Consider the following 12,439-nt stretch of genomic DNA (forward strand, 5'->3'; position numbering starts at 1 on the left):
CTTTCCCCAGCTTTTTTAAGCAAACTGCCCCTCCACAGCTGTAGCCCAGAAGTTTAGTTACACAAAAAGGAGTTTCTCCTTTTGAATAACAGGCTTTGTAAAAGGCAGTACAGGAGTTGAGTAAGCACTGGTAAACTATATGTTTATTTACATTTATTAGAGAATTTTCTTTGGGTTGGGCAAGATCCAGAGTTCTCTGCAGAAGCCTTTCCTCCCCACTGTTACTCCTGGGGCTGGGAATGGTTTCTGCTGAGAGGCACATACTCACACCGGGGACTTCCTAATGAAAAGAGATGCACACTGTATAACATCACAGCTACTGTGTAATATTTCCACATGGTTAACATTTCAGGAAACAGAACAAATGCAGAGGTATAATCAACGCCTTATAGAGGAGTTAAAGAACAAGCAAACTCAGGAAAGAGCCAGACTGCCTAAAATCCAGCGAAGTGAAGCAAAGACTCGGATGGCCATGTTTAAGAAAAGTTTAAGAATCAATTCATTTGCCTCTCCAGACCAAGATCGTGAAAAAATTAAACAGGTAATTAATAAATTAATGTTGAATAGTTTTAATAGTGTAAATGCTGAATGTGATGTAAATGTGAGGATGAAATAGAGTGCACTCTCATGAGTCCTCAGATGGTACCAAACTGGGCTGATGCACTGGATGGGGTCAGAGGAAATCATCCTTCCCTGCTGCTCTGGTGAGCCTCTTTTCAAGTGCTGGGTCCAGCCCTGGGCTTCCCAGTCAGACATGGATTTATTGGAGCAAGTCATGCAAAGGGCCTTGAGGGTGGCTGAGAGACTCGAGTGTCTTGTTACACAAGGAGCTACCTGGGATGCTGCAGCCTGGAGGAGAATAGGCTCAGGAGGGTCTTATCCATGAGTATAAGCACCCAACAGAGGGAGCAAAGAAGGTGGAGCCAGACTTTTCCCAGTGGTGTGCAGTGACAGGGTGAGAGGCAACAGCCACAACTGAAATACAGAAAATCCAACTTCAACATGAGAAAACATTTTTGTAGTGGGAAGCCGGTCAAACACTGGAGCAGGTTGTCCAGAGAGCTTGTAGAGATGCTCAAAACCCAACAGGACACATTCGTGAACAGCCTCCTCCTGGTGACCCTGCTTTGAGTGGGGAGGTTGATCTTTGCAGGTCCCTCCAAACTCAACTGTTCTGTGATTCTATGAAACATTTTTAAGGGTGCTTGAGTGTTGTGAGCTTTTGAACTAAAGCTGTAGGTATTCACTCATTCTTTAAAAGGGAATGCTGTGCAGAGGTTGAGAGGTTTGCTTCCTGATGCACCACAGTCACAAATCATGGTTTCATATGGTGAGCACTAGAAGGATGACAAATGTGGAAAATATGGTCTCCTGTAGCTGTTTAACACCAGCCTAAACCAATGCTTGCAGCTGGACTGCTGTGTCACAGCTTCAGAGGGAGGTAATTTCAGGAATCTGGAAGTGAAATGTGCTGCGTTTTAAGGAAAAATCAGAGTGCAGGTTGAGAAATGGAATCAAAACTGTAGGGAACTTCCTTTGTAAGAACTTAAAAAAGAAAAAAATAGAGAAAATTATTGCTTAAATCTTCTAGAACTGTTCTTCTCAGTATGTGTTCATTCTATTAGATGCAGTTCTTTGACTCATGCAAACTGTTTTATTCAGAGGCACAATATAAATAATCTCTTCTTTTTAATTTTAGTTTGCTGTTCAAGAAGAAAAGAGGCAGAAGAATGAGAGACTGGCACAGCATCAGAAACACGAAAACCAAATGCGGGACCTTCAGTTACAGTGTGAAGCAAACATCAGGGAACTGCATCAGTTACAGGTTAAAAATAGATGATATTAAATGACCATTCAGTGAGAAGACTTAAGTTAATACCAGATGCAGGCTAAGCAGAAATACCTTTCCTTAATTTTTACTGTATAGTTTTTTTCAATTTTGTTTTCAAAAGCACTGCTTTGCCAGATTTGTACGTTCCCATCAATTAATGAGAAATTGTTTTAAATGAAGAAGAGCATGAACCAGAAGCAGATGATCACTTCTGGAATATCTGTAAAGTTCCCAGGGCTATTTTCTGTAGGCAGCATTTCCTTTTAACTTGATTTTGCTGGAGTGTCATTAATCAGAACAGAGGTAGGCAGCACCAGGCATTACCCACGAGAAGTTTGCAGCAATAGAGGAATGAGGAGGTTTTTACCAAGTGCTGCCACTTGCATATGAGCTTCTGAAAGGTACTTAGAAGGAATTCTCTTATGATAAGGAGCTCTGATTTGTCTTTTTTGGTATGCATTTTGTAAAAGTTTCTGCTGGATACCAGAGGCCAGATCCTCCTCTTCTGTTAAATCAGCTTTTCCCAGTTTCAGGGATACAAGGCAGTTTTAAAGCATTAAATGATCACCTGCTGATAACCTTTGCTTAGAGAAATCATGCAAGGACCAATGAAGCTCATTCTACTCTATTCACTTTCTTACTTCCTGCAAAAACAGTCCCTGGCTATGCCACTAATATGCCCCGGTAAATCCCCAAGTACCGTGGGAGCCTTGTGAGAGTTTCAGCTCCAGTAAAATGGGGCAGATTAGGGCTGCTCTGAGCTTCACAAGGAAAACTGGCCCTTTGCTGCCCTCAGGTCTAGCCAAGTGCTTGTTGTTTTTGTTGCTGTGGTTCTGTCCTCTGCATCAGACCCATCTGGGACTGGAACCCTAGAAATACAACCATTGCCAATTGCTCTTAAAAAAGTACAGAGACTTGAAGCCAAATAATTGATTTTTTTCTTGTCATGCTTCAAATGTCCTCTGAAAGTGAGGCAGATGCTCTGGTACCTTACTGAGAGAAATGTGAAGCTAAGGTGTGATTTGAGCCTTATCATAGGGCAATTTTGAGGCTGCTTCTGCAGCCACCTTTGTCTCTTCTCTAAGTTCCATTTGTTTGTCTCAGCTCTTGGCACCAAGAGTTGAAATATTTCCAAAAAACAGGTTCCTTTTTAATGTAATTGGTTTTAATAAATTATACAGTCCATCTTTAAAAAGCAAGGCAGAAATGCTGTGTGACCTTGACAAGCATCATTAGGCAGTGAAACACAGTTTTGAGTAACACTCCTAGCAGCTGCCTTAATGATGCTCAGCAGTGTATTTGGATTTACGAGTGTTTCTTATCTCAGTTGGCTCTGATGGAAAGATCAGCTTTTGAAAACACAGCCTTGTAACATACTTTCATCTTGTAATTATTCACGTCACTATTTACACGGAATAAGCTAATTAGAAAGAATTAGGACAACATATGTCACTCTACAAATGTTGAGTTGCCTAATCTGAATTAGTTTTACATAAGGATTATCTTGTTTTAAGAATGAAAAATGCCATCTACTGGTTGAGCATGAGACTCAGAAGCTAAAAGAGCTGGATGAAGAGCACAGTCAGGAACTGAAGGAATGGAGAGAGAAATTGAGACCAAGAAAAAAGGTAATTTCCTGATTCATGAACTGCTCCCATTTATCAAGGGTTTGATCTAGAAAATACAGACAGTACAAAATTATTGCACAGGAGGAGAGTCAAGCTGCTGTACAAAGCTGTTGCAGTTCACTGTATAATAAAAGATGTTTAAAAATTGTATAAGCAGAGCAAAGGGCAGGTGCACCAAAACAGGCTGGGTGTTACCAGTCTCTTTGCAGGGCTCCCACCTGCAGCACATGTGCGCAGGTTTGCATGGAAAACTTAGCTGGAGGTAAATCTGAGGCTGGGAATTTATTTCAGAAGCCAGTACTACAAAAAGTGAGTGATATATAGCAGACATATAGCTGGTGGTGGAGGTTGGTCTTGGGGGGGATTATTTTATTTTAAAAGGGCACGTAGTAGAGTTTCACATGGCTCAGAGATCGATCAGACAAAATGTCTCCACAATTATGGGTTTCCTGTACTTTGCCTTGTTAATCCTGTGACAATCTGATTTTGGTTTTAGATGCTAGAAGAAGAATTTGCCAGAAAACTGCAGGAACAGGAAGTTTTCTTTAAAATGACTGGAGAATCCGAATGCCTTAATCCTTCAACACAAAGCCGGATTTCCAAATTCTACCCAATCCCCAGTCTTCACTCCACTGGGTCGTAACTCTGGGAACTTCTGTAGGTTTTTTGGTGTTTGGAATTCTCCCTCCTTACGGTCTAACCTGACTTACCCACGGCATATGAACATCGGGGACCTCGCCTGTCTGGTTTTCAGTGGAGACAATCAGTGTCAGGAGCGCTTTCTTCACTCCCCTGAACAAAAGAAACAAACCAAGTGTTAGTGTACAGTGGTATTGTTACGTCCTTCAGATGTTTCAAGACTAAGTGGGCTTTTTATCCCAGTCTCTAAAAGTATGTTACCTAGGGTATGGACTTTAAGCCTGAAATATTAATTATGCTCTTTCTCATCATAAAAAAAAATGATTTCTCATCTGAACATTTAAATGGTGTAATATTAGTTCTGCTACTGTGTTTTTAAGCATCAGATTTCTCCATGAGAGAATTCCACAATTGAAACTGCCATGAGAGGTTTAAAATTTTATAATGTGAGCAGTGTCTTTATGGCAAGGACTGAAACTAATTACTAAGAACATGCCAGTAATCAGAAAAACAAACCCTTATGTTTAAACACAATTGGCAAAAGCAAAAGCCTTTGCAACTTCTTTCAAAAGAAACCTCTGGCATAAATTAAACTGAGCTGATCTCCATGACATGTTTTGTCCATTAGTTCCATAATGAAATGGGGTGCTAGTTTAATTAATACAGTGCCTGAAACACTTAGATATGCTGATCCTGGCAACAGGATACTGTTTTGTCATTTAAAAACACAAAACTCCTTAGCGTTGCTGTTACTGTACAAAACAAGATTTCTTGCTGCTACTGCCATTTTTGTTGTAAATCCTCACCCTAAAATATTTTGCACTAAAATATGTAAAGGTGAAAGAAATGCTAACTTTAAAATGCACAGTTTATTATTTTCTTTAGCTATTACATACAGGTGGTTAGTTCTACAAATTGAAAAACTGTAGAATGTATTTTTTAGAAAGCGGTGTGCAAAATGCACGTGGTTTCTCTAACTGTACCTGGAATGGGTAGAGCCATTGTTCTGTTCTTACCAAAGTCTGTTCATTTGAACTCTATCACAGAAATGGAAGTGGGTGGTCATATTTATAAATAACCATGGCTAAAGTCTGATTTCACTAGAAGTGTTAGTTTCATTATTTTTTATTTTAGTCATTTTATTTTAAGGAAAGATTTAAGTTAAATATACAGACAAACTCCTTTATGAAGCTGGGTGTTCTGCTTTTGTGTTGCCACCTACTAACATAGGCAGGTTTTATTCTTTTGAGTTCCTAGATGTACCATAAGTTATTTGCCTGACTGATCTGTAGTGGGAAATCTGAACTGTGTCTCCTATAGCGGGGTAGGGAAATACAGCTGTATTAGGTCACTTTTGCTGCACTCCTTTTGGTGGATGGAGGTTGAGTCATATCAAGACAGTGTTACAAGCTGTACTTGGTTATGTTGGAGCTCCATTTGTAAAATAGTATTTGCTTTCTGTCTTTTGAGGCCTGACTTTCTCTGATATCTTTGGGCATCAACTGCACCCATTTTGTTTGCTTGCTTTGGCTGTGCAACTGGTGCCCATTCCATGGCGTTCATTTCATGGGAACAGTGTTGCTGCATGGCAATGAACTCAGAAATTAACATAGGACTTTAATCAGCTCTGGTTGAAACCTTGGATGCTGAAATCCTTGGACGTTGAACCAGTATCTTCTCGATGAAGACACTTAAATTTACAGCACAGTAAAAAGAAAATTGGAAAATGCATGTTTTAATTTAAATTTTGTAACTTTTTGATAGCATAATTACTTTAATAGCTAGCCTTAATTTCTGGCATTTTATTATTTTAAATGTGTATTGTGTACTGTTGTAAACTCACACACCGTATCTCTAGAATGTTCTTTGTTGCTAAATGCAAAGTTTTTTGAATTGTTTGTTTAGTAGGGAGAAACAAGTCTTTGAAGACGTTTTGCTTTTTAAGCTCCACCTTCATAAATTGACTGTTACTAAGATAACATTAAATAATCTTCATCTCTGTTTAACAGAATTTGTTTGCAATTTCATATGAAGTAGGCTCAGTGCTTTACCTGGGGAGTAGGCAGGACAGGCAGATTTCCTCTTCTGGATTATGTCTACGTTCATCCCCATTAAATCCTCACAGGGAAACTTTAATAATCTTCTCCTTTCGTTTTCGGTAGTTTCAGTGATACATTGCTAATATGTATTGGCATTCTGTTTACCTCTGTCTGAATCTCTTACATCTTTTATTTGAAGATCCTTTTCACACAGGCCCTGCAATCTGATCTCATTGTAAATTGCACAAATAACTGTAACTGAGCTCTGGGATGAAGGGAGGGATCAGATGTGGCAGTGGAAGCCTTGCTCAAGTCTCCAGGTGGGGAGCCCTGTGAAGCACTTTGCAGCCTTGTGAACTGGGCTGAGAATTGATACCAAGCACAAAAATATGTTTACTGAGTGATAACAAGAACTAGCATGGGTACTTACACATTTAGACTGACAAAATTGGGTTTAAGTGTTGTAGAATGTGAGAGAGGTGTTACAATATTGTATCAGTGTCAGAAAATTCAATTCAAATTTAATTTAGTCTCACATAGGCCTAAAAGACATCTCCTGAGAGGCGAAATCCAATCTTGGTACTATCTCACATCACCTCCCTAATGAATGTTAGCAGCTGTATTTCCAGGATGGTAAAGTGTGTTTTCTGCAGCCAAAACAATGTACTTATTTACAAATTCTTACTGTTTGGCAGATCTCATTGTCCCCACACACTCCTCCAAAGCTGACCACAAATCAGTATTTGCTCACCATTGTGTTTTACTACATTGTAAATTCTGTCCACAGGAAAATGAGAAAAGGCAATAAATCCCTGGATTGCAGTGCTGTGTGTGGGTTGTCCTCCTGTGTTTACAATTGATCCTCATGGAAAACCTGCCTGCAGGGCCTCAGCCTCACACCATGTACTTCCCAAGCTCAGAGAGTGCATTTTGCACTGCTAAAGGCATCCGGGGAGATTGGGGGCTAAAGGTCTTCAGGTGTACCTGCTACCTGTTTTTAAGAGATTCTGGCTGAGGTGAGGTTATCAACCCAGCAGAAAATGGGCTGTGGCAGCTCTTGATCTTCTGACGTTCCAGGGGAACTTTTGCTTATTTTATGAAAAAGAAACTCCAGCATTTGATCCTCTCTGATCCTCATAAAACACGTATTCCTGCTCCAAGCACTCTGCTGTTGCTGGTGTATACATGAGAACTATATACAGCGTGTACAGATACAATAACTGAAGTTGTTATTCAAATGATCAATTATGTAGGTCCTGATTTATAAACACCTTCTGAAGGAAAACCTTTATTTGAATTGGCATCTGAATTCAAATTCCCTACTGGCAGGGCTGAACTGTCCTGACCATCAGCATTCACTCAAGAGTGATTTTTCACATCACATTAAAAACTGATGTTCTGAACTGCATCCTTTTTTCCAGGTAATCTTTTAAGCTAATATTCTTTTAAAATTGCATTCACAGGTACTCAGTATCTGATCTATCACACAGTTAAAGAAATTATTCTTCTGTCCCAGAGGACTTTATGATAACTATTCTACTGAATTATTATCCTTAAAAATTGGAATCATAGCACCTTAACTAAGAGCTAAGCAAAGCAGCAATGAAATCGCTTTTGTCACACTATGTCTTGCTGTCATGACAGCAGTATCACATAGGAAGTTTAAGTTGATTCTTCAATTGAAATAGTCTCTGCCTTGCAAGTATTTCAAGCTTGCTTTGGTATAGGAAAGATTGAAAGAGGTGGTTTAAATTCAGGCACTTTAGTCCACTTTTAGGTAGCCTGATTTTCAGAGCTGTTGTGCAGCTGTAGCTCCCAGGACCTCAGAAATACATCATTGCTGAAAACTGAAATGTACAAATAAGCTTGGTGCTAGTTGCTTCCACTGACCTACTGCTTCTTGGTTCATCTGCTGTGGGGAAGAGGGGCAAGTTTGAGGACAGTGACTCTCTGGTTGTTGCAGGAAAGGGCTGGGGGGAGTGTTTAGGGCCATCACTGTGTCAGTAAGTTTGATGTTAGCATTTACACTCTTGTCATTTCACATCAAAATCTGTATTTCTGGATCTCTGAAACTTGTGTTGATGTGTCCATGCAAATTTCACATTCCCAGGCTACTTCTGACATCTTCACAGCAGCTGAAGTAAGAATAAAGAGAATTAACCTTCCTTGTTCACAGGCAAGCCAAGGCCAGGATGCCCCATCATTTCTCAGACTTGCAAAAGATGAGAACAGATAAAGGGAAGGAGATGACAAAGGAAATTACAGTGGTTCTTTTACAAAACTTTTACTTGTTCTGCATCTCTTTTTCTCCAGCTCAGTCCTCATGCTTTGTTTTTTGCAGCTCCTTTGCACATCCGGTGTCTGGGCAGTCAGTGGTGCCCGAGGAAAACCCCTTAAGCAAAAACATGCTCATGTCCAACCCATGAGAAATGGCTCATGTGCTTTCCTTGTACTGAAAGCAGAAGGGAGTGGCTGAGTCCAGGTTTACCCTGATTTAACAGTCTTCCACACTTACAATTAGGAGGTAAGGCTTCTTTGGTAATGAGAATGAGTCCTAAAATAGTGGAAAGAACAGAAACTAGGAAGGGACAGGGAGTGTTGTACTGCCATCCCATTTTCTGTCAGGAAGCCAAGCAGAGCCAGAGCATCCTGTGACAAAACACACGCCTGAGGCACCGCCAGCCTTCCTCATGTTCTCCCAGCGGTTTGTTGAATGTTTTGTGTTAACTGCAAACAAAGTTATTTTTGCCTTACAGAAAGCAACCAAAAATCATGAGATGGATGAATAATTGGATAAGGGTCTCTGTACAGCTTGTGTAAGTGAACTTGCAGTAGCAGCCATACAACGGTTTTGGGAGTTTTTTGTCTTGTTTTTCAAAGTAATTTGATTTCATGGCTTCCTGTAGAATATTGTAATAATTCTGCTGTAAATACAATAAAATCACAGTTTGCTGAGATTGCCTCAGTTTTGTTGGTGGAAAACTTGCATCAAATACAAGTGATTTGTACAAGCATTTCAGTAAAGGGGATGATTTACAATGTTTAAAATAACTGAGTATAAAAGTATTTCATGTTGTGCCATTGAATTTACCATTGTACCTCAGACCCAGCTCAGGTGCCTCACCCTGCCCCACAACCCTGCAAGCACAGAATGGCCATCCTCAATAGTTCAGGGATGGGGTTAAAAACACACTTTAATTGGGCTGTTTACATTGAAGATTAATTTTCACCAATGTTAAAAAAAACCAGAAAAAATACAAAAATATTTTTAAAAGATAAACAAATTACATTTAAAAGTGCTTTGGTTCAGCCCTGTCTGTGTCCTGTCTCACTGTGCTGCTATAAATGGGCTCCACCTGGGGTTGGCAGAGCTTGTGAAGAGGGAATCCCAAGGCAGTGCAAGGCCAGGGTTTTTCACAGGACCTTGTGGGCTGCATCTGATCCCTGACAAACCATGCATTTGTTGGGGATGGGATTGTTTTCTTTTTTCTGCATAGTTGGCTAGTTGTTAAAAAAACCCAGGTTTTTACATATCTGGGAATAGTACAAGAAGCCTGGACTAGGTGAGACAGGAAGCCCTTGTCAGCCTAAGGACATCAGCCTGGGAGCTCAGGGGCACAAAGCCAAACATCAGTAACAGGAGCAACGCCCACACTAGGGCCATGTTGGACACACACAAGAGACATTCAGATCTGAACTATCAACTCTAAGGGGTCAGCTAAGCAGTAAGGATGTTTTAGCATTAAGGCAGTGAAGACTCAGGATAATTTTCTACAGGCTGCTGGGAATGCTTCCCTGTGCATAACTGAGCTACCTCTTTCCTTAAACACCAACAGCTCTTCTTTTTCTTCTGCCAACATAGAGTTGTTCACCTGGGGACCAGAAAAATCAAAAGGAGGATTAGTTGACAAAACCATGTAAAAAGACTGAAGATCCAAACAAAAAAACTGAGGCTGTGTTTTCCAGCTATTTCCAGGGATGGGCTGGTGCCACTTGTGACAGTCAAACCCTGCTCTCCTGGGAATGGCAGGTGTTCCTACCTTTCTCTCCCTTCTCTCCTTTTGGTCCCCTGTGCCCATGTCGTCCTGGTGGGCCCATTGGCCCAGGGTCACCTGAAGGAATGAGAAGACCAAGTTTGCCCTTGAGCACAAGTAACCCACAGACAGGGACAGGCCAGGGGAAGAGACACCAAATCAGGACAATATCTTGGCTGAGATCCTGAAGGTGCCATCTTCACTGTGAGAGAGTGTGACCTTGAGCAGTGCTGTGACCTCTGTGGTCACAGTGCTGCTTCCTGGGCATGACAAGGCTGAAGAGGGAAAGGATGGCAACAATTACCTTTGGGTCCGCGATAACCTCTCTCCCCCTTTTCACCGGGTGGCCCCTGGATGGCACCATGAGCTGGAGAGGGAAATGAAGGAGAGAGTGAATGAATGGAGAAACCACTGCCTGCTCAAGAGAAGCTGTGATTAACACTGGTAGGACATTTCTCTTGGTTAGATGGCATTAGACTGACAGCAAGGTTTCTAAACAGTGTAGCAAGGTTTCTAAACAGGGTTTTTAGTACCAACGAAGTCCCAAGGACAGGTTGTGATGTCATTTTACCAGCACATTGTCACTGTCTCTAGGTGTCGTGGCTGTCACTAGGGCTGGAGCTGGCCCATGCCCAGGGTGGGGAATCTGAGAGCAGAGTGAGCAGCCGGCTCATGTTTCTATACATGTGCCAGCCCAGCCATGTTAAAACGAGCCATAGAGCTTGTAAGCTCAGAAGCCTTCAGGGTTTGGCATGAGTTTCCTGCCAAGAGTGGGAAAAACCGATGTCCTTCCTAATGATAAGACTGCACCTCCCCAGCAAGCAAGGAAGGAGACGGAAAGACCATCCACTTTCATCTCTGCATCTTGACTTTTGCAGTGTGCAAAGGTGAGAAGATCAGTAGGTCTGTGAGAGGCTGGGGAGATCTAATATGCATGAGCCAGAAATGCCAAGCCAAAATGTCACTCACTTCTAAAGAAGTCCATGAGGTCTGCGGTGACATTGCCATAGGCTGCAAAGACCTTGCTGATGCCAGGGGGACCAGGAGGGCCTGGGGGACCTGCAGGTCCCTGTGCCGTATAAGACATCAGGTCCTGGAGAATACCTCGGCCTGTGGAATTAAAGATGTCATTTGAAAGGAGCTCTGGGAGAACTGTGGCTGCATGCTGAGGCAGAAGGTGTAAGGGAGAGGTGTAGGCAGCAGGAAGGAGAGGGAAGTGAACAGTGTGACCAGGCACAGGGGGTGTGGAGCTGTTGGCTGGGATAGGGAGGGTCAGGATGAGCAGGCATTGCACTCACTCTGCAGGCTCTCTGACACACGGAGTGCCAGCTCGTTGTAATCCAGGGAACCAGTGAAGGAGTTGCTGTAGGATCTGCTCGACCCTGCTGATGATCTGTGTGATTCCTCCTCTGTCAGCAGCCCATCAAAAGACCCAGCAGTACCCATGGAGGCATCATAAGCGCCATCGCTGCCCACTGAGGTGTGGTAAGAGGATCTGCTGCTCATGGAGCTGCCATACGAGCTGCCTGTGCCCAGTGAGCCCCCGTGGGAGCCCTCAGCACCAAGGGATCCTCCATGCAAGTGCTCAGAAGCTCGTAACCCTTGGTATGATGAAGACATAGACCCAGACACAAAGCCACTGTCTCCTTTGGGTCCTGGTGGTCCTGGTGGCCCAGGGGGTCCTGAGATGTAGCTTCGAACTTCATCACCTATAAAATACAAGGGGGGACACTGGGCTTGACAGAGATACCACCTGAATGAAGAATGGAGTGTGAAGTTCTGTCCCACCAACCATCAGGGACCCTCATCCAGTGCCATTTCTCAGGCAGCAGGCACATGTCAACCTTGAACTTCACAGATGGCAAGACACCTTCCTCCTTCCCACAATTTTGTGTGCCCAATCTTTGGAACATGCCCAATGATTTTGCAAAACACTGCACTCCTCAGACCAATTTTGGCACCTCTGCCAAAAGAGCCATTCTGTGACCAATTTGCTAAAACTGAGGTGTTTTTGAAAGCCTGCCTTGGAGAACTTGCCAGGATGAGCTCAGACCATTGGTGCTTAACAGCTAGCTCAGTGTTGCCTTCCAAGCCCTCCATTATCCATGGCTCTGCGGGCAGGTGTTTGCCAAAGAAAATGCTTTTCCCATGGTAAAACTCTGCTGGTGACCTTCCTAGGGACCCATGTTCAGCACAGGCCAATTCTAACTACCCAGTGCTTGTCCCTGTTGTCTCACAACACAGACTTTGGCTGGCAGTTGGACTGAG

At 42.4% G+C, this 12,439-nt stretch overlaps 2 protein-coding genes across 5 annotated transcripts in view; one reads left to right on the forward strand and one right to left on the reverse strand.

The window, feature by feature from the left end:
• The window catches only part of SLK (STE20 like kinase), a 49,208-nt gene extending 40,116 nt beyond the window's left edge, over positions 1-9,092 (forward strand). For all 4 annotated transcript variants that reach the window (XM_009087206.4, XM_018910635.3, XM_018910633.3 and 1 more), the window contains 4 exons: positions 353-541; positions 1,700-1,825; positions 3,346-3,459; positions 3,956-9,092. In XM_009087206.4, the coding sequence (XP_009085454.1) occupies positions 353-541; positions 1,700-1,825; positions 3,346-3,459; positions 3,956-4,102 (576 nt within the window). In that variant the 3' untranslated portion in view covers positions 4,103-9,092. The remainder of the gene's footprint in view (positions 1-352; positions 542-1,699; positions 1,826-3,345; positions 3,460-3,955) is intronic.
• A 221-nt stretch (positions 9,093-9,313) lies between these two features.
• The window catches only part of COL17A1 (collagen type XVII alpha 1 chain), a 39,157-nt gene continuing 36,031 nt past the window's right edge, over positions 9,314-12,439 (reverse strand). The window contains exons 53-57 of the mRNA XM_018910632.3: positions 11,470-11,880; positions 11,141-11,281; positions 10,476-10,538; positions 10,178-10,249; positions 9,314-10,009 (exon numbers count right to left, since the gene is read on the reverse strand). Coding sequence (XP_018766177.3) covers positions 9,960-10,009; positions 10,178-10,249; positions 10,476-10,538; positions 11,141-11,281; positions 11,470-11,880 — 737 coding nt within the window. The 3' untranslated portion in view covers positions 9,314-9,959. The remainder of the gene's footprint in view (positions 10,010-10,177; positions 10,250-10,475; positions 10,539-11,140; positions 11,282-11,469; positions 11,881-12,439) is intronic.

Source organism: Serinus canaria, chromosome 6 (assembly GCF_022539315.1).
Source record: "Serinus canaria isolate serCan28SL12 chromosome 6, serCan2020, whole genome shotgun sequence".
Taxonomy (NCBI): domain Eukaryota; kingdom Metazoa; phylum Chordata; class Aves; order Passeriformes; family Fringillidae; genus Serinus; species Serinus canaria.